Genomic DNA, 23,408 nt, shown 5'->3' with positions numbered 1-23,408 from the left:
TAACCTAAATTTAATGTAAGCTGTGGCTTCTTGCTCCCAGAAAAATAATATCCCATCAGAACCTGGGTGTAAGGTTGGAGGGTTGCAGGAATTAACCAGGGCTCTTGCCTTTAGGAGCTCTGGGTCTGGTGGGGGTGAGGGTCAGCTGCCAGGTAAGCCAGCAGTGCCAGGAGGTTTCTGCTGAGAAAAGAATGAAGCACAGGGACCGGGTCGCACAGGCATGAGTCTGTTTTTCAGGGAAGAGAGGAGGAAGTTCCAGGAAGGCCTCTTATGGGAGGTGATCCCGGAGGCTGGTCTTTGGGAGTTGGTGGTGGCAAGAGTGCATTCCACGAAGTCATAGAAAGCCTGGCCGTGCTTGAGAACAGGAGATGGAAATTTGGAGAGTGTAAGCAGCCACTGGAGAGAACGGATTTTGGCCAATTAAACAGCAAGCCTGGGACGCCAGACTCAAGCCGACTCAGCTAAAGAAGTTCAGGAATCGGATTCCAGGCCTCCCCGGGAGGCCACACCGGAGGCCACCAGCAGAGGGCGCATCCCCGCCCGCTGTGCCTTCGGTCTGCAAAACGGCGGCGCGGAAGCACTTCCCGGGGAGGGGGCGGGACTTCCGGCGGCGGCCCTAGATCTAGAGGGCGCAGTGGCGAAGAGTCGTTGCTCTTGCCGAGAGTCGTCTTTCGTAGCCGCACGTGTCCGCCGCCGCCTCTGCCTCCGCTGCAGAAATGCTGCCGCTGCTGCGCTGCGTGCCCCGCGTCCTGGGCACCGCTGTCGCTGGCATCCGCGCCGCCGCGCCCTCCCTGCCGCTGCTGCAGCCCGCGTCTAGGCCGTGCGCCCGGCCCTTTGGGCTGCTGAGCGTGCGCGCGGGGTCGGTGCAGTTGCCCGGTCTCCTGCGGCCTTGGGGGCCCTGCGGCTGCGGCTGCGGCTGCGGCGGACTGCACACCGAAGGTAAGACTCGTGCACGTGGGCCGAGGGCGTGAGGGGCCAGGGCCTGGGTGAGGTGGGGAATCCGGGACGAGGAGGTGTAGACCACGCGTGGACAGCCCGGAACCGCCCCTGAAGTCCAGAACGTTCTCCCACTGATCGGTGACCAGCGGGTTAAACCCACGCGTGATCGCGTTTCCCGTCTTCCCCCACCTCTGTTTTACTCTGCGGGGAGAGATGCTGTAAAGAAGCCCTGGAGGCCGACTCTATTCTCAGTCTCTCGAAAATGGAACTTTGCGAAAGCCCAAGGTCGCGGTTGGGAGTAGTGTGGTGTTGTCTGTTGGCAAGTGAAAGAGGGTAATGGCGAATTTTTCTTACTTTATTTTGAAACGTGGTAAGGAGTTCATTGTTGGGAATCACTTTACCAGAATGCGAGCTCAGCTTCCCACTGATAGCTTACGGCATTTTTACAGATGAGGAAACTGAGGCTTAATGGATATGAGTTGGGTTAAGTTCCCAGAGCCACCGTTAATAGCAGAAGTATTAGAAACAGCCCAAATACAGGTCTCTGGTTGTAGTAACCTGGGTCATTTTCCGTTTTAGACTGATTGGCTCTTTCTGTAACTTATTTCCATTGTAGGGGACAAAGCTTTTGTTGAATTCCTCAATGATGAGATTAAGGAGGAAAAGAAGATACAGAAGTATAAGTCTCTTCCCAAGATGTCTGGAGGTTGGGCGCTGGAAGTGAATGGGACAGAAGCCAAATTAGTGCAGAAAGTTGCTGGAGAAAGGTAAGTACCAGGGGCCTGTGGACTCCAGGGAACCAAATCCATGACCCTGCAGGACCTGCCCTGACTTATCCACAATAGCCTTTAGTTAAGGCAGGTACTTAACAGACATGTGGTTTCCGAGAGATCGTACGATGCATTTGGATAATTTCGTAAGCTCCAGGTCGTTCATTCACTGCACACTTATATGCTGTGGTAGTTAATACGGAGATGGTAAGCAAGTAGCACCGAAGCCAAGTCGCTGGGAGCCTACTGGACCAGTAGAGGCGTCAGTCGCTAAACCCTTGCTGGTGAGGGAGGCTATGCCTTGCCTAAATCTATGCACGCAAATTCAGAAATTCTGACAGCACCGACAGAATCTCAGATTTGCAATGCTGACTTACTATGCTACAGGCTCTGGCTGAGGAAAACAAAGCTCCTACTCTGTTTATAGTTGAGAAAGCAAGATAAGGGTGGGGTTGCCGGGTAGTAAGGGTCACCATGAGAAAGATGGGAAGACTTTGACCTGCGTAAGCTGTTTGTGATCTACTTTGAGTGAATTTTCGTATATGCTGTGAAGTAGGGTTCTGGGTTTTTTGTTTTGTTTCGGTGGTGTAGTGTTTTTCCCTTCATAGGTCAATCATGTATTCTGTAACGTGACCTAAACCACTTTCCTGGGGTAAGTCATAGGCAGTTTGGGGCCATTATAAGTAATGTGCTAATGAACATAACTGCATTTCTGTGCCCAGGCGTCAGCTTGGTCCGCACTGTTGCAGATTAGACAGATTTTGTGGCTGAACCTCAAACCTCAAACCGGCAAGGCAGCCAGTTAGCACAGCTCCAGAGGGGAGTGGCTACAGGCACTGTTGTCTGCAACCCAGCAGTGCTCGTTCCAGATCTCTCAACTTTAGATTCAAATTTTGGAACGTGATACGTCAGGTGAAGGTTCTTGCAACTGAAGATCGTCATTAGTTGGTGTTTGTGGCCCACTTTGTGATTATAAAACTTCCCACAACTGCTCTGAGGAATGAGCCTGTCCTGCAGCATGTTCTTTTATTTTTTTGGCGGTGCCCTGTGTCTTGCAGGATCCTAGTTCCCCATCCAGGGATTGAACCCAGGCCACGGCAGGGAAAGCGCTGAGTCCTAACCACCGGACCACCAGGGAGCTCCCCAGCAAGTGTTGCTCTTTGTGAGGCCCCCCTCCATGGGGCCGGGGCTGCTCTCCATCCTTAGCTGATGCCACAGCCCTCCAGCGCTCCTTCTTCCCTTCCTCTCGGGCAGATTTTCTTCTAATGGAGAAAAGCTTTTAAAGGAGGCTTCTGCCCCCTGCCCCCAGCTTCTCAGCTGCTCAGCACTGGAAGGTGCCCTGGAAAGACGAGGGTGGCAGTGTCAGTTGGCTGTGGCCAGGAGGTGGCCAGTGGACACAGGTTGGCAGTGAGCCCTGGATGCCGGCCTGGTGACAGGAGCCCCCACATGACTGTATTTGGCTGAGGAACAAGTGCCTAATTGACTTCCAGCAGCCAACACATAGTAGGCCCACTTCAGACCTGCTGAATCTATCTGTGGGTGGGATGCAGGCACCCGCATTTTGGAAGTTCTGCAGATCAGAGGTGCATTGTTTCAGCAGCATTTTTAACTGTAGCAAGCCTCAGTATCTACTCCTCAGTTAAGAGGACTTCCTCTGTTGTGTTTTCTCTTGCCTTTCTAGGGTCACCGTCACTTTCAACATTAACAACAGCATCCCACCTGCATATGATGGGGAGGAGGGGCCCTCTGAAGGGCAGAAGGTTGAAGAACAGGAGGCAAGTCTGTAACACTGTGACCAGCCTGTGCCGCCGCCTTCCCACGGGCTGTTCTGGGGGCTTGCAGAAGGAGCATTGGTTTTTGTTTTGTTTAAATTCTCTTAGCACTAGGAGAGAAGGCAAAGGACAGCCATCCTTGGGCCTTTTCTTGTAGAGCACCAGAACTGTGTGGCCCCTTTTCTTTCCCAGGGGCGAAGTAAATTGTTACCTTTAGGCTTAGGCTTTATAATTTGCCCTGTGTTCACTTAATAGAGAGGAATTGAAACTGTCTTAACCCTTCCCATGATCAGGAGGGAAATTAGCATTTGGAGTGTTTCCAAGTGAGGAGTGCTCTCACACGTCCTAGGCAGGGGTGTCAGAGACTTCGCCTTAAGGTGCTGCCCTTCTTGCTTGGACCTGGATGGTGCTCAGTCTTCAAACATTTTAGGAAGCAGTGTGCCCAGCCTAGAAACCAGCCAGTGTGAGGGCCACAGGGTCCCCAGGCTTTCTGGCTGGGTTGGCATGGTATTGTCTCACGACCCAGCTCAGCTCCCTGGAGCGCTGGCCCAGCACTAGGACCGCCCCGCCCCCAACACACACACTGGCTGGCTCACCCTCAAAGGGGGGTTGCTGTGCTTTAGGCAGAGGCACCAGCCTCCGGTCCTGGGCTGTAATAGAGGCAGATCCCGAAGCAGCTGGGAAGGGATTTTGGAGCTTTAGGCCAGCTTTGTAGCGTATGGATGTAGAAAAAGGCCCAGGAAGATTGAGTTAATTGGCACTCTCGCTGGGGCTGGAGTTCAGATTTCCTGATTCTAACCTTGTAGAATTACGTTAGAACCTAGTACGTATTAGGTTCTAATATGTAACCTTGTACGTTCTTTAAACAAGTAGCGTGGCTGACAGAAGTGAAATGCTGTACTAAATATATGATACTCTGCCATCCAAAACATAGTCTACAACTCTAGAAAGGATCCACAGGGTGGGTTCAGCCCAGTCTGTCTGAACAAGCTGGTACATGGCTTTAATGCTCTGTGTTAAAAGATCCTAGGCTCCTTATTTGGGAACACCATAGCGTAGCAGTGGCCATCAGACCCCCTGAACTGAGACCTTTGGTCCAGACCCCTGCCAACAGAGACATTTACTGACTCGTTCTTGTTTCCCCAGCCTGAATTGACGTCCACTCCCAATTTTGTGGTTGAAGTTGTAAAGGATGGTAGCAACAAGGCCCTTGTGCTGGACTGTCACTTTCCAGAAGATGAGGTATGTAGAGTGGAGTGCTGGCAGCCCTGGGGACAAGGAGGGCCTCCGGGGACCTTCCTGGTCCCATTTAGCTGATACTAACATTTTCTAGCTTAGACCAGCAAAACTGGGAAGACTGGGGCGGGGGTGGTGAGGGAGCAAGGTCAAAATCTGAGTTTCAGGCTATAAATAGTCCCTTTTCTTTGCACGAGTCTGGCTTGTCCTGGGAAACCTTTCAGTTTTCCCCAAATATTGTCTCTTGTCAGATTGGACAAGAAGAGGAGGACCAGAGTGACATTTTCTCCATCAAGGAAGTGAGCTTTCAGTCCACTGGCGATTCAGACTGGAAGGACACGAATTACACGCTCAGCACAGATTCCCTGGACTGGGTGAGTGCTCGATAAGGTGATGGTGCCCTTGGGCCTTGCAGGGGAGGGTCTAGTCCAAGGCCACACAAAGAAGCATCTTAATAAGTGTCTCGGGTGCCGCCTTCTATTTTTTTTTTTAACCAATGTTTCTCCTTTTAGGGCTTATACGACCACCTAATGGATTTCCTTGCGGACCGAGGGGTGGACAACACTTTCGCTGATGAGTTGGTAGAGCTCAGCACAGCCTTGGAGCACCAGGAGTACATTACGTTTCTCGAAGACCTCAAAGGTTTTGTCAAAAGCCAATAGAGAAGACGAGCTGCCAAACACCTTAATTTTACGGCAGGCATTGGCCAGTGAAGCCAGACCCACGTGCTTTGAAATGGTTTTCATCCCGATATCATGGAAAGTAATTCAATATTAACTTATTTCTGTTGCCACTGATTTACCATTTATTCTCTACAAACCTGTTATTTCTAGATTTTTGTATAACAAAATGATGGACAATAAAATCTCCAAGGTGATTGGTCTTTTCTATTTCTACTCCTTCCCTTTCAACCTGCATTACGAAACACAAAGCAGAGAAAACTTTGAAACGTTTTAATACAAAATAAGTTATAAATGAAAGCTTTGTATTTACAAGGCCCTTTCTCAAGACAGAACTTGTTTCCAACCCAGTAGATCGTGTGCATCAGGGTTGGCTCTAGAGGATCACAGCCCAAGTATCACAAGCCTGAATTTAAATAGAAAAAAGTTAGCTTAAATTATATTCCAGTTACAAAAGCAATCTCAATATGTGGTTAAAAGTTGCAACCAGTAATGACATTTATGCTGCTCCTTCCACAAGCTGGGCTGCCTCTGTCCCTCCCCTTTCGGGGAATGACTGGCCTTTTTAACTGAAGTGACTTCACTTTTCTATGCAAGTAAAGTTCCTCAGAGAATAAACTGCATTTTTAAACATTTACCTCTTTGTAAGCTATTTCTACCAGGGTGGGAATAAAACCAACCACCGACCCGCTTTTACCACTGGGTCCTGTGGGAGGCGTACCAGACAGCTCATGAGAAGACTGGGCTTTTCCTCTGTTCCTTCAGTGACGGAAAATGCCGGCGTGTGGGGACAACACGCACTGTGCTCATTCACGCTGTCTTCTAAACAGGCACGAAACTTTTGCTCTGTCACCTCTGGAGACTGAAAAACAGAAAAGTTAAACTACAAGCTAACCTCAGTCATCTCATAGTCAACAGGCTGAAAATCCCGATTCCTCACACCATCCTGTAACTGGCTTGCTGTGATGGCCTGATTCCTCGGACCTTTAGAAACGCTCACGATCATGCTGAGAGGATCTCTTAAATACCGTCCATCTGACCGCCTCTCCAGATGGACCAGCGCTCTCCACTCCTGCCCTGAACACTCATGCTCACTGCACCAGGAACGTCCAGGGCTGGGAGGCTTCCCAGCCTCCCTGTGTTTCTGCCTCTACCAGCCAAGTGTATCCTTACCAAGAGCCAGTGCTGCTTGGTCCTACCTCTGTGCTAACTGAACTTGGCTATTGTAACTGACTGACTTAATTATCTACTATGTAAACCAATGAAATAAGAGAATGAAACAAAGTTATGTTTTTGTGATAAGTGGAATATTGAAGGAACAGTCAAAATGATGAGTCCCTAAAAAAAAAAAGGTGCTGAATTAGGTAAAAGATGGGGAGGAAAAATCCTGAAGTGCACTCAGCTTCTTGATGCACTTACAGAAACAAAACAGGAAATGCTAGACTATGCGCTTTAAGAGCAGTTTATAAAAAACAAAAACAAAAAAAAACCTCAGGTCTCCAATCAGCAGAGCCTCGCTCAAGGACTGGCAAATAAGTGTAAGTTTAAAACTTCCTATAAAATGTTTCATTTGTATAACTTACCACTTCAACGAACTGGCAGACTTAGCCACGTCATGTCAGATAAGAGGGCTCCTATATTTTAAGACCACTGACACTTAAAATTCTGAATACAGCTGTGTCTTCATATATGGAAAATTTTTATGTAAATCAGATACAAGTGTTTCCAGTTCTAAACTGGGCTTTCTATAAAGCTCTTAAGCAGCGGTACATTAATAAGTACCTCACAGATATGCTGTCTGTATTCTCACCATGGATGACTGCAAGCTACCAGTGTGAACTGAACATGAAGTTGGGAAGAGGTGTGTGCAGAGGTGACACGATCTGTGTGAGGAACACTCACATGAGATGGGATGTACAGGCCACACTGACACGTGACCACACCGCTTGCTATTCTCAGATTGTACCTGGAAGCAGAATTGGGATCCCAGAGCATTACGGCCAGCAGACCTGGATCCCCCAACCTTCCCAGATAATAGATTTTGGGGGAAATTCCACTCACCTTGGAGTGTGGGGTGGGAACAAATAATGCTGAAAAGGTTGTGAAAACTCTTACTTTGCACACACAGGACAGATGAGGGAGTTTGCTTCCCACTCAGCCAGCATGACGCTGAGACACTTTTCATCAAACTGCAAGCTCTTCTCGTACTCACTGATGATGGACTGTTCTGCAAGGCAAAGGACAGCTGGCGTGTTTCACCGCACGTCACCTGGGTCGCCCTGTCCTGAGTGCTAAGCTTCACTTTCAAAGGCACCATCCACACGAGAAAAATGCGGGCAAAATCACACTACCAATCACTAGATATTTACTGCTCAGGCTTCATCTTGTTGGATCTTTCCCCTCCTGTCTGTCCTCTCCTTGTGAAGTGATGAGGCTAAGAGACAAAGAGACAACTTTCACACCCATCTCCAGAGGCCACAGGGGCAGAGATGGAAGAGTGGCAGGGTCCCAGGGGCGGCTGGAGAACGCGGACGCTGACGGCTTCGGACGCCAGGCCCACCTGGCTGAGTCTAAGGTGAGATGTTCGCCAGTGTCCACAGACTCAGGCTCTGTGTTGTTCAGAACGTGTGTAGCAAACATGCAACAAGCCCTAGTACTTAGTAGGCCTGGGGTACAAAGATGAAGAAGGCTGGTCCCTGCTCTTGATGAGCTCACCATCTAGGCTTCGGAGCAGGGGTCAGCAAACCACAGCCCACAGGCCATTCCAGCCCACCTAACGTTTTTAATTTTTAAAACATTTTTGGCCATGTCACAGGGCATGCAGGATCTTAGTTTCCCGACCAGGGATTGAACCCGTGCCCCTGCAGTGGAAGTGTGGCGTCTTAACCACTGGACCGCCAGGGAAGTCCCCCACCTTCCATTTTTTTAAGTAAAGTTGTAATGGAACAGCCACGCTCATTTGGTTTATGTGTGGGCTATAGCTGTTTTCACACTACAACAGCAGAACTAAGTAGCTGCAATAGCCTGAATGTTTACTATCTGGCCCCTCACAGAAAGTTTGCCAACCTCTATTCTAGAGGGTTCCTTAGGACTGAGTATGGCGGAACACAGCAAATTCTTATCACTGCAGGTTTTTAAATTAAATATACCCCAAGAGAAATATTTAGTGAGTCCTGTGTTTCACCACTAAGATAGGTTTTGCAGGCGAGGGTAAAGAGAAAATCAATCAAAAAGAAAAAAGAATTAAAATCAAGGAATATACAGTCTAACTGGAGTCAACACACCAATCATTAATAACTAACGTTTGCATAGCACTATGTGTCAAATGCTGTTTTAAGTTCTTTATATATATTAACTTCTTCACTACTACTTCCTTATTTTAAAGATGAAGAAACAGGCACAGGGAGATTAAGTGCTTTGCCCGGCGCCACACAAGTTAAAGTGGTAAAGCTGAGAAGTGAATCTTAGCAGTTTAGGCCAAGAGTTCATGCTCTTGCGTCCTCAAGATAATAGCTATTGTGTATTGAAAACTTCCTATATGCCAGGCACTGCTCAAAGTCTACACATATTATTTAAGCCTACAAATAGTTTTGTAGTTTTACAGAGTCAAGTCTGTTATCTCTAACAGATGATAAAAACTAAGCCTAATCAAGATAGGGCTATGTGAGGTAAATGACTTAATTATATAAGGTGCTAACTTATGCACTCTGTGGTGCTATGATTCCGCAGGAAGGGGACGCTCACAAGACCCTGGGGAGTCAGTAAAGAAAAGATACAAGAGAAGGTACTTAAATTAGGTAGCGCAAGAGATCTGATCATGCACTATCCTGTAAGGTGACAGGATTACTACCAATCTATTAACAGAGAGGTACTGTCGCATAGAATAGACACGGGAACTGGATTCACAACACTGACTTTACTTCCCAACTCCACCACCAGCTGTGCAACCTGTGTTAGACACCACTCTCTTCTGTCTCACGCTACCTGGTAGGGGCATCATAAGGAGAGAACCATAGCATGGAAGGAGAGGTCTGAGCACAAGGCCTGGAAACAATGACTATTATTATTGGGAAGACAGACAGCCAAGATCTTAGAGGAAAAACAGAGACTTCTAGACACTCGACTGAAGATGGAAATAATGAGTTAAAAACATTCTGTTCAGAAAAATGCATCAGCATTAGAGCAGCTAGAGATATAGGCAGGAAGAACTATTCTTAGACTTCACCTTGATCAATCAGCTCCTGTTGGATTTCCTCCAGCACGGCCAGGTCCAGCGGCTCCTCCAACTGCAAGAGAAAGTAGGGTCAGCAGAGGTTTGAAGTTATGATCAGCTGGCAAGACCCACAATGATTCACACTTGGAGGCTGGCTTGAAGAACACAGATTTAACTGAGGAAATCAACCCAGTCCTTCTGTAGAATGTGCTGACAATGCGGTAATGTGGCCATGCTGAGAAGGGCATCAACAGATGATGAAACCAGCCAGTGACAAAATAATGGTACCACATTTGGGGGAGACAGTATAGGGTAGCAGCTAAGTATATGGCTCTGCTAAAGCTCTGTGACCATTAGAAACTTCCTAACCTCTGTCAACCTCATTTCAGGCCTCTGTAAAGTGGGAATAAAACCCACCTGAGAGGGTTATTGTGCGCACTCATTGTGATTATGTAACTCAGATATTTGGCGCAATGTAGGACACGTAGAAGGCACCAAATAACGCCCCTTTATTACAGAGAGCCTTGATGTTCTCAGAGCAGTTTCCCACATGTTTCTTATACTGTCCTCACAACACCGACAACATTATCTTCTTCATCTTACAAATGGGAAAACCGAAGCTCAAAGAGGCAGAGTTAAGAGTCAACAGCAAAACCAGGATCAGAATTCCAGAACTACTGACTTCCAATCCAGTGCTCTTCCTGATACATGGTAAATGGTCTCCTATCCACACCCAGTTCCTAACCCTGCCTGAGATTAGAACAAGAAAGTTCCTGGAGACCTTTTTAAAGAGAGATTCCTGGCTCAGGCCTACTGAATCAAAAGCTCCAGGGGGGCAGCCAATGAGTGAAATTTCTTTTTCAGTTTCAGAAGTGATTATGATGCAATGATGCAGCAGGTCGACAGCCCGGTATTTATGAACCGTTAATTAATCTAGAAGAGTCTAACGTTAAAGGTAGAAGAACCTGGGTGAAAGGCCGTTAGAATCCTGATCAGGGGCTGGAGGGTGGATGGGTTTAGAGGACTTGGGGAAATAGGCAGAGAGAGGACACTGGCATCCTTGGTGCTAAAAACACATATCCCAGCCTGACCTGAGCCAAGGCCTCTGGCCGGCTCTCCGCCGACTGCAAAGCATTCCACTCTTCTTCCATCACCTCCTGCACTAGAAAGGTGTTCTGAGCTCCTCCTGACATATTGCCTCCAGCCTGGCGATATTTGTTTAGGAGCCTGTCCCGGCTGTTTCTCATTCTCTCCAGGCATCCCTTGGAAGAAGGAGAAAGAGGTGAGGGGGCAGAAAAGGCAATTCCGTCAAAAACAAACAAACAAAAAACACCTCTTAGATTAGTTGTTAAAACATTAAAGGAATTTTATAGACACAGAATTTCAACTCTAATCCCAACTATTGTCATTTTGGCACCTTCCTCTCCAGCCCTTATCCACGTGTAGATGGGTGAAATTACAATGCTTGGGTCACGTATTTCCAGATTGACATATTTCATAGTCTATCTTTAATGCTAGCTTGCTTAATGGTTGGCTGATAATAGCGCAGCATCCACTGTGCTAACAGGACACTTAGTTTGCTTCCTAATTCTTTTTTTTGTGTTTTGTTTTTAAATAAATTTATTTATTTAATTTATTTATTTTTGGCTGCATTGGGTCTTCATTGCTGCACACTGGCTTTCTCTAGTTGTGGTGAGCGGAGGCTACTCTTTGTTGCGGTGCATGGGCTTCCCATTGTGGTGGCTTCTCTTGTTGCAGAGCATGGGCTCTAGGCACATGGGCTTCAGTAGTTGTGGCACGTCTGCTCAGTAGTTGTGGTCCACGGGCTTAGCTGCTCTGTGGCATGTGGGATCTTCCAGGACCAGGGCTTGAACCCATGTCCCCTGCAGTGGCAGGCAGATTCTTAACCACTGCGCCACCAGGAAGTCCCGCTTCCTAATTCTTGCTACTCTCGATATGATGCTGGTAGCCGCCATCCTGTACGATGTTTCTCAACTTCAGGCAATCTTGTCCCCTAGGGGACATGTGGCAATGACTGGAGACATTTTTGGTTGTCACAGCTCTAGCTGTAGGATTATTGACATCTAGTAAGTAGGGGCCAGGGAGGCTGCTAAACATTCTGCAATCCTAGAACAGCACCCCACAACAAAGAACTATCGTCTTCAAAATGTCAAGAACCAGGATTGAGAAATCGTGCTGTCGACAGTCATTTCTAGCATCAGATTATTTTCCTGGGATATATCCACTACTTCAGAGATTACTAGAAAGACAGGCTATAGTACTTACAGGAACCAGACTGAGCTCAGGATAGGCCAGAACTGACCGTAGGCTACAACCCTGCTAAGACTTAGTGACGGAGGCTCAGAAGAAATAGTTTGGAATAGGAAGAGAAATAATTTCCGGGATTAGAAATAATGTCTAATTATTCTATTCCTCTGTGGAATAGACATAACGTCTCTCTCGCTTGCGGTGAGTGTACAAGGTGCCTCTCTGGTGTCCACCAACCCGACATCAGCGGGTGATGGTGGTGCCACCGTAGAGATGTAGCGGTGCGGTCGCGATCACACATCACACGGAAAGCAAACCCGAGTCCAAACGGAAGGCTTCCTGGGCCCGGCCCGGCCCGGGCAATGCCACACCCAGAGGAACAGAAACTCCAGGAAGTGGCCGGGCGGTGGCCGAGGCCCGGACCTACAGGCGAGAGGCTCGGGTTCCAGGTCCACCTCCACGGACACCTGCTTCACCCGGCGGGGCTGAGAGAAAAGCACGGAGGAGAGCGGTTGCCGGGACGGACTAGGGGAGTGACGACAGCCCGGCCAAGGCTTTCCAAACCCCACACTCACCTGCCTGAAAGCCTCTTTCCAAGGCGGCGAGCCCACCAGTTTATACAGCGAGCGATGCCGAGACCCTGACCCCTCTGCCATCTCCTTTTCGCGGGAGTCGCCGCCAGAAGGCCCCGCCCCCGGGGCGCGTGCAGAATCCTGGGAGTTGTAGTTCCTGGGTGCTGGTCGCACCAGATCGTAGGGAATTCTGGGAAGCGTTGTCCTTCCGGCCGGCCCCACTCGGAGACAGGCTTGGACAATCCCAGAATGGGTGACTAAAGAAGTGCCATTTATGGGCTTCCCTGGTGGCGCAGTGGTTGAGAGTCCGCCTGCCGATGCAGGGGACACGGGTTCGTGCCCCGGTCTGGGAGGATCCCACATGCCGCGGAGCGGCTGGGCCCGTGAGCCATGGCCGCTGAGCCTGCGCGTTCGGAGCCTGTGCTCCACAACAGGAGAGGCCACAACAGTGAGAGGCCCGCGTACCGCAAAAAACAAACAAACAAAAAGAAGTGACATTTGTGAGGTCTGCCCAACCTGGATTGAGGGAGGTAAGTCTTGAGGGAAGGTTTTAGATGTTTAGGTTTATCCAGGTGGAGGTGTCCTATAAGCAATCTGATACACAGGTCTCAGGCGCTTTACCCCCAGCTACTAGACTTCCCGCAACCCCAAAGCTTTCTCTAAGCAGGCACTGGCATGTTGAACTTCTCGTCCCGCCCCCTTTGGCTTCAGAATAGGCTTGACTGGTGATTGGCTTTGCTTTGGCAATGACGCTACCTGATGGGCTGGCCTCACCTTCGCCCCGCCTCTCCCCTAGCCCTGCTCGGGCTTCCGGGCTCCCTGCTCGATGACTGGCCGAAGCAGTGGACGGCTGGAAGCGAATTGGCTGCCCTCAGCGGCGGGCTGAGCAACTGGGCTGACGAGAGCTGTTGGGCCAAGATGGCGGCCGCCGAAGGAGCCGCGGGAGACGGTGAGCTGTGGCAGGCCTGGCTCCCTGACCATGCCGTGTTCTTGCGGCTCCGGGAAGGACGGAAAAACCAGAGCCCAGCCTCAGCCGAGAAGCCGGCTTCTTTGCCTTCGCCGCCGCCCCTGCCGCCGCACTTGCTGACGAGAAACCTGGTCTTGGGCCTCGGCGGAGAGCTCTTCTTATGGGACGGAGAAGGCAGCTCCTTCTTAGTCGTGCGCCTTCGGGACCCCAGCGGCGCCGGTGAGGAGTCCTCCCTCTCCCAGTACCAGGTACGGCCAGGCTGATCTGGAAAATGACCCTCAGCTGGGATTTGAAGGAGCGTTTACGTCCCCTTCCCATCCTGGCTGGTTTTCGTCTGCTGGGAGGGGCGCTATGCGAGGGTGAGCAGACGTCCTTTTGGGGGGCGTCCAGCCGCGACTGGAAAAGTCATTTTCATTCGCTGTAGCGTGGCCGCAGAACCTTTTGAACTCTCCCTACTTATATTTCACTTCTTCCACGTATGTTCGTTGACTCTGACACTGCGCCGGATACTGTTATAGGAACGCCTGCGCTCCAGATGCTTAAATTCGCGGGGTCTGGGAGGAAGGGAGAGACCGTGGAGTAACAGTAAAACATCTGTGGCGCAGGTGCTCTGAAGAAAAACAAAGCAGGGGTAAGAGGCTTAAGAGTGTGGGTGCACTCGCTCTTTTTAGGAGGTTGGTCCCGAGAATCCGATGTCATGACGTCACGCTCATAAAATAATAGGGACAGTCCTAACTTTCTCTTGGGGTTGTTGAGAGCATTACGTCGGGTCGTTGATTTGAAAGCAACGAGCTTCTTGCCTGACATGGAGGAGGAATCCCCTGTTAGCTCTTTCAAAAAATTGGGCCATCTCCAGAGTTGAAAGGGATTTTTGCTGGCTTCTTGAGAACAGCATGCTCCAACAGCATGTGAAAGTAGGTGTGATCAGAAAGTACTACAGACTTCTTGTGATTAAACATTGCTTTATGGAAGCGTTTATTTGTAATAAGCCGATTCGCGTCTTTTAAAGATTACAAAATAAGAAAACTTGGCCCCCATTCTAACATATGGCATACATATGTCGTGTGCCGTTGTTTGATTCTTGCTGATGAGAAATGATTTGAATAAGGTGCTGGCATTGTTTTTGCAGTTTTGAAAACAGGTCACAAGCCCACAAACTACTGACTGTAAAATTTTAGCTTATAAGAGTAAGTGTTACATGCTCGGCACACAGTATTGACAATAGCACCCTATATTGCTATGCAGAATTTAGCACAGTCATGATTAAATTATTTATACTTGTTAATTTATTGTCTGACTTCTTTTCTGGAGTGCAAGCACCAAGGCAGGGGCTGTGTCCGCCTTACTTAGTTTTGTATCCCCAATACTTCAGTGTGCTTGGAACATATAAATCCTCAGTACATATTGATAACTGTCTGAATGACCTTCAGTCCTCCAAATGTCAAAAACTCAGAGATAGACAAGGAAGCAGTTTAGCATGAATTGCAACTTTCAGTGAAATGAAAACATGAATAGCAACCTTAAAAACCAAACCAAATCAAACAAAAAAACAAACCAAACAAAAAAAGCCCACATAAATTATGTGATTATCACAGGTGACCTAGGTAATTAGATTAGATTGTATGCATAACAGGAGAAAGGTGGTCTGATTTGAGGTAGATCATTAGAATCAAATAGGAAGAAGATGGGAAAAGAAGGGAAGAACCACTGGAGAAAAAAACAGTTTGATTAGAATCAGCAAAGGGCAGCTAAGAACAAAAACAAAGAAACTTCAGACTTACATCAGGAACAATTGAAATCACATTATATTCAACAGTCTTGTCTAAAAATTTTGATTTAGGGTGATTCTCTATACATAAGGATAAGCAATACATTGGTAATCTCATGGTTTATTACTGAAAATAGAAAGAAAAGAAAATGGGAATTTGAGACGCTCATGAGAGAAGAAATAGAAGTACTTTTTTTTTTTTTGAGGGCATATGAGACAAACAGCTTAACAGAATCCCCTGAAAATATCACTGTTCAATGTCAAATCTGCTTCGGTAAAGCAGTATTTTAGTTGCAGAAGCTCTTGAAGCCATTCTCTATCTTATTGTACTATTTATAACAGTAATTATCATTTACTAGTACTTATGAGTTCTTCATTTGTCTGGTCATTAAAACATATATTGAGAGTTAGTTAGCAACATGCCATAAACTATGCCAAAGATACAGAGAGGAAAGACACAGAGCTCAAGTAATTCATAGTTGTGTGGGATGAGCAGGTAAAAGGATAATTAGAATGCAGGGTGATAAGTACTATTATAGAATTATCTAGGGTGTGCTCTAGGAGTACAGAAAAGATGCATTAGTTCCTGGCCAGAAGGTCAGGGATATTTTCTTGGGACGAAAGTGCGTAGGAACTGAGTTTTAGCCAGCTAAAAAAGAAAAATGAGGGCATTGCAGGAAGAATAGTTGTACAGAGACACAGAGACATAACAAAGTATGATGATTTCCCAGAAATACAAGTTAATCTGATTGGAGTATAAAGTGCAGGTGGGGAATGGTGGAGATTTGACGCTGAAGTGGTAGTCTGGAGTTTGATTGTAAAAAGGGAATTATATGTAGTATTTGTCAAAGTAGGAAAACCTGGTGCATTTTATATAATATTCCAATCTAAATAGTTAAAAAATATTTCATCAGGTAATGGCTGAGGTGCTAGTACTTACCCAGAATGTTTCATTAAACTACAGTTATAGAAAACTAAAGTGGTGCTGTGCTTTCTAGTAACTGCTGTATATATTTGCATTAAAATTAACTATTTTGACTAGTTTGCTTTAATTTTCAGAGATTGCTTTGCATAAATCCACCCCTGTTTGAAATCTATCAAGTCTTGTTAAGTCCAGCACAACATCATGTAGCACTTATAGGAATAAAAGGACTCATGATATTAGAATTACCTAAGAGGTGGGGGAAGAATTCTGAATTTGAAGGTGGAAAATCAACAGTGAATTGTAGGTAAGTTGTATTTCCATTTAGTGTTTATCTGTATAATTTTGTAATACATGCAAAAAATTGCTTAAGACCAGTGGTTCTTAAGGTATGTTTACTCTGCTACTATTGAAACATCATACTCCAGATGGTCTGCACACTGGCTTCTTGTGATAATAGTGTTTACAGTATATGTGGGGTTGTACTTTTATTCTGCCTAAATTATCACATTGCTGTCTCATTGGAAGTCAGGCTGTTTTTTCAAGTAGGTTGAAATAAGATGTTTTAAAAGCAGTTATTAACTGTGAGCCAGACAGTTTTCTCATAAGTGTAACTAAGTTTTATTGTTGTATTTTTTTCTTTTCCAATTAATCCTGAAAAATGAGAGTCTGAAAGATCTGAAAAGAATATAAGGTAGAAACCCATCTTTAGCTCCACAACTCATAGGTTGGGCCTCCTTAAAAATGTTTCCTTTTTAAATCTGTTTCCTCATTTCCACAATAGGAGTGATAATAGCTGCCCTTGTAGTTTCCTTACAAAGTTACTAAAAGGATCAAGTAAGATACTGTATGTAAAATCACTTGTAAAGTACAGTATAATATACTCTACAGTTTAGAAAATATTTTAATTTTGATTCTTTGATGTTGGTGCTTTAAATGCTGTCTCAGCAAGATTTATAAGAAAGGAATTTGAAGGAAAGAAGAGCAAAGAGTGTTAAGATAGGTTTTCCTTCAGAAGCTTTTTCATCCAGGTTTTGGGAAATTGCTGTCTTTATTTTAGCACCACTCCCGTTGCTGAGAGATTTTTCACCAGTTCTACCTCTCTGACTCTAAAGCATGCTGCCTGGTATCCGAGTGAGATGCTGGACCCCCACATAGTGCTGTTAACATCAGACAATGTAATAAGGTACATTTTTTTCTTACAGCTTTGTGAGTGGGAAGATTCTCTTTCTGGTTGCCAGTTAATAGCTCAGAGTACCACTAAATGGGTCAGTAGATGTTGGAAAGCTTTATCTGATGGCTGTTGTTACCCATTCTCAATCGTGTAAGAATCGTCCAGCTGCCCTAACTTACGTGCCTTAATTACTGTTATTCCCTCTCAACTGGTCCTACCTCCAGTCTCTACTTTCCCAATCTGACCTATTAAGATAATCTCCCTAAAGCTGTTTTCACTGTGTCACTCTTTTGGAGGTAATGTAGCATAGGGGAAAGATAATTTAATTGGGAATTGAGAGATTTGAGTTCTTGTCCAGTGCCACTTCTGTCTTTGGGATGTTAAAAACTTGGGCACCTCAGTTTCCAGTTTGTCAAATGAGCAGGTTTCATCTGATCATTTACTAAAGCCCCTTCCAGGTTTTGCATTGTATGATTAAATGCCCTAATCCTACAGAGATCTCTATTATCAGTTAACTTTCTGGATCTGCCTTATGTAAAAAGTTTGTTGGGGAGACTGACTGATGTACAGATACCTGCAGTTTTATTTTTTCTAATCACTGCTTTGACTGTGCTCTACCAAATCTTCTTTTACTGCTGAATGGTTGATCCTTTAAGGGCTTCTTACACAGATCTCGTAGATTTCTGGTTACTTTTAGTTATTAAAACTTAGTCTGTTCAGTTTAAAACTCTGATCTCAAATCCACTTCAAAACTATATCCTGGTCCTATCACAGGTCAGACCTTGAGGGATCTGAAATGAGTGGAGAGGGCATGATCTGCTCTTTGACTCTTCTTTCTACCCAAGCACCTTGAGGTAGGGGGTGAAGTGTAAGGCGGAGAGCTGTTCCTCCTTCCTCTGGGTCTGACTCCTCAATGGTGGGGTAAAGAGAGTGTGCTAGCTGAGGCATACATCTTACCTAACTGGTTGTCCATCAGTGGAGGGCAGGGGGCATATCCCTCCTGGTTTAATCTAGTTCCCTCAGCTGCTAGTGGCCTCCATTGATGTGATTGTCTCTGCATAGATGGGTGTGTGGTTTTTTCAGGGGCAGTGTTTGGCCTTCAGCTCCCTCCATCACTCAGGAGCTCTGTTTCCCATTGGCTCTACCAACTGTCCATGCCCTGAACCCTCTGATGGAATATCCCTAAACTTGGTATCTCCTGCCTTCTCGACCTAACCGTTGTGGTTTTTCGTATGGAGCCATGGTAACTGCCAAGGTCTTCTTCCCTGCCCTCCAAGGGCTACAGAACTGGGCATACTACACTATAGTGCTTTCTTATGTTGTCCCAGCCTACCTCCTTCAGAAATTTCCATACTTGGAGTAGATACCATAGAGTGTTCTCATGCCCCCAACCCTAGGATACGACATGTCAGAATCACCCAAGAATTCCCTTGCCTTGGTGGCCTGTAGTTTTTGACAACACATCTGGCATTCAGCTAGAAAATGAGATACCCGTTTCCCCTTATTACAGGTACCCCTAAATCTGGCTGGTTCTTTTAGGGCCTTTCCTACCCACCCATTTGGTTCTGCAGTTGGGGGTAAAGAAAGAAGGAGGACCCTTACATTCCAGACATCGTACCATACTCTTAAGGACTCTTGACACCTTCTGTCTTTTGTAAGCTGGAAAAGGAGATTGTGAGGAGATAGTGTAGGTCTAGGTCTTCCTCACATTAAGCCCTAAAGGAGGTATCTGGCCTCAGTTATTAAAGATTCCTTTTAAAATATTGGGTATTTAACACTTCTCCTTTCCTAAGCTTTGACCCTATTGACAGTTTCAGGGCAACAAGAAATTCCCACTCAGTGCCCTGTTGCATTTACTTTTCCTTTCACTGTTCTGCATTACAATTTATAGGACTTATTTGTATTTTGAAGTCAGTAATGCTTGTAGGCAGCTAGGAAGACCACAATGAATGGTGTGTTCAATTGGATCGAATGTTCATTAAAAACATTTATTAAATGACATTCTATTGATAATGGAACAAACTAAGTTTAAAAATTCTTTGTGGGATCAGACAAAATAAGTGATTAACTTGATAAAGACTTTAAGAGGGATTTGGATTTCTAATAATGATATTACTGGCCTTTAAAATTTTTTTTCTCCTTTTAACAATAGCCATATATGCTGTGAAAAATTTTTATTATTATTATTATTATTTTAGCCACGCTGTGTGGCTTGCGGGATCTTAGTTCCCCGGCCAGGGATCGAACCTGGGTCCCTGGCAGTGAGAATGCAGAGTGCTAGCCACTCGACCACCAGGGAATTCCCCCCAAATTTATTTTAAATTAAAATGATTTTGGTAAAAAAAATTCTTTTAGTTTTATACTAACCTCTTGAGAAAGGAGGGAAGACATTGTGTCTTTATATAACACAAATATGTACAAATTGCAGGCTAAAAGTCACCCACGGTCATACCAGCTGGCCAGTGAGAAATGGTTTCTTCCCTGATGAGATTGGGTTCCTCATAGGCAGAGACAGATGGGTATAACTGGAGGGAAGCTGGCAAACTTAGAGGCAGTAGTGAGATGATTAGACAAGGTGAATATGGCTAAGGACTGAGGTGTGGTGGTTGGGGAAGGCTGATGAGGCATTTTGCTTAGAGTAGAGAACATTTCTTCATGCCCCAGGGAAACCTTCCTCTTACGTTGTTATGGAACAAATGAAGTAGGCTACTTTGTCAGTAACAGCAAGATCTTTGGCAGATGGTTGTGATAACTGGTAGGAAAATTCTCAGAAACTGACTAGATGGAAAGGAAAGAGGAACTTTGGGAAATGAAAAAGAATTTTAAGTACTGGCTTTCTTCTCTTTTGATTGCTAGGATTTACTCTCTACGTGAGCCCCAGACACCCACTAAGGTCATTGTACTTTCAGAAGCAGAAGAGGAAAGTCTAATACTCAATAAAGGGTAAGTTTTTATTTGTGTCATGAAATTTTTAAAAATTAGTTTATCAGGATTATAAATGCAATTTTAGCAGATTGCAAGATTTTCCAAAGGTGCCTTTAGCATGCTTTCTGGTAATGTGAGAAATAAACAAAAATAGGCGATATGAATATGTAACGAGAAGTTACAAATCTGAATGTCACTATAACTACTAACTTGGTCTTTTTTCAAGAAAGTTCAAAAATGTGAATAGCTGAAATTTATTCCCTGTTGTATCTTGAATAAGAGAATGAATTATAATATTGCAAAGTTACAGCAAAGGTGGAAGGTGAGAGTGTTGGGCTGGAGGCCTGCCAGCTGTTCACTCAGTGTGGATGGGCAGATTGCTGGACCCCCAGCACCTAGTACCCCAGAAGCTGGAGCAGAACGTAGAGAGCCCTTCTGATTCTCCTGTGACCCTGGCTTCTTTTATGTTTTCTTACCCACTACAGGGGCAAGCTCCTGGCTCCTTTGACCACTAACAGAATCACCCTTTGAACTTACAAACCCCATTCCTCTGGCCTCTTGATCAGTCTTTCCGGTGATTACCACACATGATCACCCACAGTGTGTGCATGTAGAGAGAAGCCTTTAGTAGCAGTATTTCTGGAAGTTCCATTTAGTTCTTTTCATGTCTCCATGATGGTCATATCTAATAATCTTTATTTTTGTTTTTCTAACCGTTATTCCTTTGAATATTTTATATACAGCTATTCTGTATGTGACAGTTTCAATATCTGAAGCCCTGGGGAGGTGGGGATCTAAATCTGTGTGTTCTTCCTCCTGCCCCATGATCATGGTCGCTTCTTCCTGTGATTGCTGATCTCTCGTTGTGAACTTATGTTTACTTGATCTTAATGTTTTGAAATGTTGAGAGCCTGAGTTGGGGGTGTGTTCCTCCAGAGAGAAATTTCATCTGCTTCTGCTAGGAGTCAGAGGTTGCCACCAGCCTGGAGACCACTTTAATTCTCTTTAATAGTCCCACAACTGAAAGTTTTGGTCAAATGATTTTAATGTCTTATAGCACCAGCTCTTTAACCTCGCCTCCAGCCATCTCCACAGTGGGGAAATACCTGCCTCTGCGAGTTGATAGGTCCTGTTCTGGTGTCGGCAGTGAGTTTCCATTGCTTTCCAACCTCCTTTGCCAGGCACCCTGTCCAGATGAGAGGCCGTAGAGCAAACGCAGTAGTTAAGAGCTTGGGCTCTGGCGTCAACACCTGGTGGGTTCCAGTCTCAGCTCTGCCGCTTGTCAGCTGTGGCGTCTGGGCAAGTTATTCAGTTGCACTAAGCGTCATTTCCATGACTGTATATTCCATGAATATGAAAAGTAGTGACCACTTAATTGGATTATTGTACAGAATAAATGAGATCATGCATAAAAAGTGCTTAGAATGGCACAGAGTAAGTACTCATTAATTGATACCTACTACCATTATTAGAAATATTACTATATTTATTAAGTTCCACTTAAGTTTGGATGGCTTGGTATTTAAGTCTCTTTGAAATAACTGCTTTGTCTTTTTGTTTCCATTCATTGTCTTAATTTTTTAGTTTAACTCAGGCAGTTCTTTTATTCTGGATTTTGGGATTCCTCATTTTTTGCCTCCTGAAACCATATACCTTTCCATGTGATAAAGAAACTAAGATATATGGTACCTATAACAGCTTGGAATGATGCTGACTTTCTCAGCTATATGAAACTGTGGTTTTATTTTAACCATATTCATTAACCTTGTGTTAAACTGGAATCTTTTTGAATAACAAACTAAATTTTAAAATACAAAACAGCATGTTTTATCATTTGTCTTTCCTGATTATAAAGGTAATGTAAATTTGTTGCGGAAAATTGGGAAAACTAAGAAAAGTATTAAGAAGAAAATGAAGTATTTTAAAATTTCCTGTAGTCTGTCCTCAGCATAGCAATCAGAGTGCTACTTTTCGGTATAAATCAGCTCATTCTGCTTCCCTGCTCTCCGCACTCCATTGATTTCTGCCCGCTGACTGCAGCCCTCCAGCTCAGTCCTCCCAGGCTCTGAGCTCCAGCCACTCAGCCTCCTTGCCATTCCTCAGACACTCCTGCCACCGCCCTCCTTGGTCTTTGCCTGTGTCCTTCCTTCTGCCTGAACTGCTCCTTCTCTACGTGACCACAGACTCGCTCCCTTACTTCTTTCAAATCTTTGCTCAAATAGCACCTTATCAGGGTCTTTCCCAGATCACCTAAAGCAGCACCTCCATCAGTACTCTCTTCCCCTGCTTTATTTTTCTTCATAACGTCATAGTCTGGCTCTGTGTTATGTGGTTGGCTTCTCTGTGGACGTCTCTCTCGTTAGAGGGGGGCCTTTGTTCAAGTCACTGATGTTTCCCAGAACCACAGGCACTGAGCGCTTAGTAATATTTAGTAGATATTCGTGGACTGAATGCCTCCTATTGCTTAGAGATAACTTGATATCTTTATGTGTTTTCTTCCTGTTTCTTTTCTGTGTTTATGCATGTCTGTATGTGTGTATTTTTACTGTTTGTGTGATTGTATATTTCAACTTTACATAATTTTATGGCCTACTTTCATTGAATTTTATGAGAATTTTCCAATGTTGTTTAACATTCTTCATTATCACAATTTTTTGTCTTATCACTCCATTGAATACAAATTCAATCCCCACCTGCTGTTATTGGACATTTTATTTCTGTTTTCGTTTCCAACCAGTTGGTTTTAAAATCTCTTTTCAGAAGGGCCTACACCGCATCTCTAGGAGAGACAGCAGTTGCATTTGACTTTGGGCCGTTGTCAGCAGTCCCGAAGAACATATTTGGACAAAAAGGCAAAGATGAAGTATTGGCTTACCCCCTGTACATCTTGTATGAGAATGGAGAGACTTTCCTTACATATGTTAGTCTGTTGCACAGGTAAGCTGAGGAGGTAACCCACCTGAAATGAAAGCCCAGCTTGTGCTCCAGTATAGATTGTCATGGTTACACTTGGGGTCCGTGTTTTTGAGTTTCTGGAAGTATTGCAGCCTTTCAAGGCTGGCTTGCATATTTTGAAGAGAAAGTTGATACAGATCATTTGACTTTTCATTTCCTCATATTATTTGGGTAAGTTCTATAGAATTCGTGGATAATCACTTAAGATAAGACTGGATTTGTGTTCACAAAGGATAGTCAATCAAAA

General features: G+C 45.3%; 3 protein-coding genes across 4 annotated transcripts in view; 2 read left to right on the top strand and 1 right to left on the bottom strand.

The window, feature by feature from the left end:
- The first annotated feature begins 588 nt into the window (after nucleotides 1-588).
- Nucleotides 589-5,594, top strand: C1QBP (complement C1q binding protein). Its single transcript, XM_060133913.1, has 6 exons — nucleotides 589-939; nucleotides 1,556-1,706; nucleotides 3,391-3,484; nucleotides 4,628-4,723; nucleotides 4,969-5,091; nucleotides 5,230-5,594. Exons 1-6 carry the CDS (start codon nucleotides 717-719, stop codon nucleotides 5,377-5,379), a joined length of 837 nt encoding a protein of 278 aa, XP_059989896.1. The 5' UTR covers nucleotides 589-716; the 3' UTR covers nucleotides 5,380-5,594.
- Nucleotides 5,595-5,655: 61 nt separating this feature from the next.
- Nucleotides 5,656-10,892, bottom strand: RPAIN (RPA interacting protein). The gene is made up of 5 exons (XM_060133914.1): nucleotides 10,702-10,892; nucleotides 9,623-9,683; nucleotides 7,513-7,624; nucleotides 7,300-7,363; nucleotides 5,656-6,259 (listed from the first exon to the last, which is right to left on the bottom strand). Exons 1-5 carry the CDS (start codon nucleotides 10,855-10,857, stop codon nucleotides 6,053-6,055), a joined length of 600 nt encoding a protein of 199 aa, XP_059989897.1. The 5' UTR covers nucleotides 10,858-10,892; the 3' UTR covers nucleotides 5,656-6,052.
- Nucleotides 10,893-12,656: 1,764 nt separating this feature from the next.
- Nucleotides 12,657-23,408, top strand: part of NUP88 (nucleoporin 88) — a 30,552-nt gene continuing 19,800 nt past the window's right edge. Inside the window, exons 1-6 of one of the 2 annotated variants that reach the window (XM_060133909.1) lie at nucleotides 12,657-12,980; nucleotides 13,247-13,665; nucleotides 16,245-16,414; nucleotides 17,168-17,293; nucleotides 20,138-20,224; nucleotides 22,970-23,143. In XM_060133909.1, the coding sequence (XP_059989892.1) occupies nucleotides 12,725-12,980; nucleotides 13,247-13,665; nucleotides 16,245-16,414; nucleotides 17,168-17,293; nucleotides 20,138-20,224; nucleotides 22,970-23,143 (1,232 nt within the window). In that variant the 5' untranslated portion in view covers nucleotides 12,657-12,724. Of the gene's footprint in view, nucleotides 12,981-13,246; nucleotides 13,666-16,244; nucleotides 16,415-17,167; nucleotides 17,294-20,137; nucleotides 20,225-22,966; nucleotides 23,144-23,408 lie in introns of both variants that reach the window. The other variant, XM_060133908.1, reaches the window with a different exon arrangement.

Source organism: Lagenorhynchus albirostris, chromosome 20, assembly GCF_949774975.1.
Source record: "Lagenorhynchus albirostris chromosome 20, mLagAlb1.1, whole genome shotgun sequence".
Lineage (NCBI taxonomy): Eukaryota > Metazoa > Chordata > Mammalia > Artiodactyla > Delphinidae > Lagenorhynchus > Lagenorhynchus albirostris.
The sequence above is the reverse complement of the archived record's forward strand: the minus strand, read 5'-3'. Positions and strand labels throughout refer to the sequence as shown.

What these genes read in the sequence shown, in the direction of transcription:
- RPAIN (XM_060133914.1), bottom strand. Translation starts at nt 10,857, where the DNA reads ATGAGAAACAGCCGGGACAGGCTCCTAAACAAATATCGCCAGGCTGGA. An exon ending in GGCCAGAGGCCTTGGCTCAG is followed by an intron (nt 9,684 to 10,701) that starts GTCAGGCTGGGA and finishes TTTCTCTTGCAG; the next exon opens with TTGGAGGAGCCGCTGGACCT. An exon ending in ATCTGTCCTGTGTGTGCAAA is followed by an intron (nt 7,364 to 7,512) that starts GTAAGAGTTTTC and finishes TTCTGCTTCCAG; the next exon opens with GTACAATCTGAGAATAGCAA.
- C1QBP (XM_060133913.1), top strand. Translation starts at nt 717, where the DNA reads ATGCTGCCGCTGCTGCGCTGCGTGCCCCGCGTCCTGGGCACCGCTGTC. An exon ending in CAGAAAGTTGCTGGAGAAAG is followed by an intron (nt 1,707 to 3,390) that starts GTAAGTACCAGG and finishes TTGCCTTTCTAG; the next exon opens with GGTCACCGTCACTTTCAACA. An exon ending in AGAAGGTTGAAGAACAGGAG is followed by an intron (nt 3,485 to 4,627) that starts GCAAGTCTGTAA and finishes TTGTTTCCCCAG; the next exon opens with CCTGAATTGACGTCCACTCC.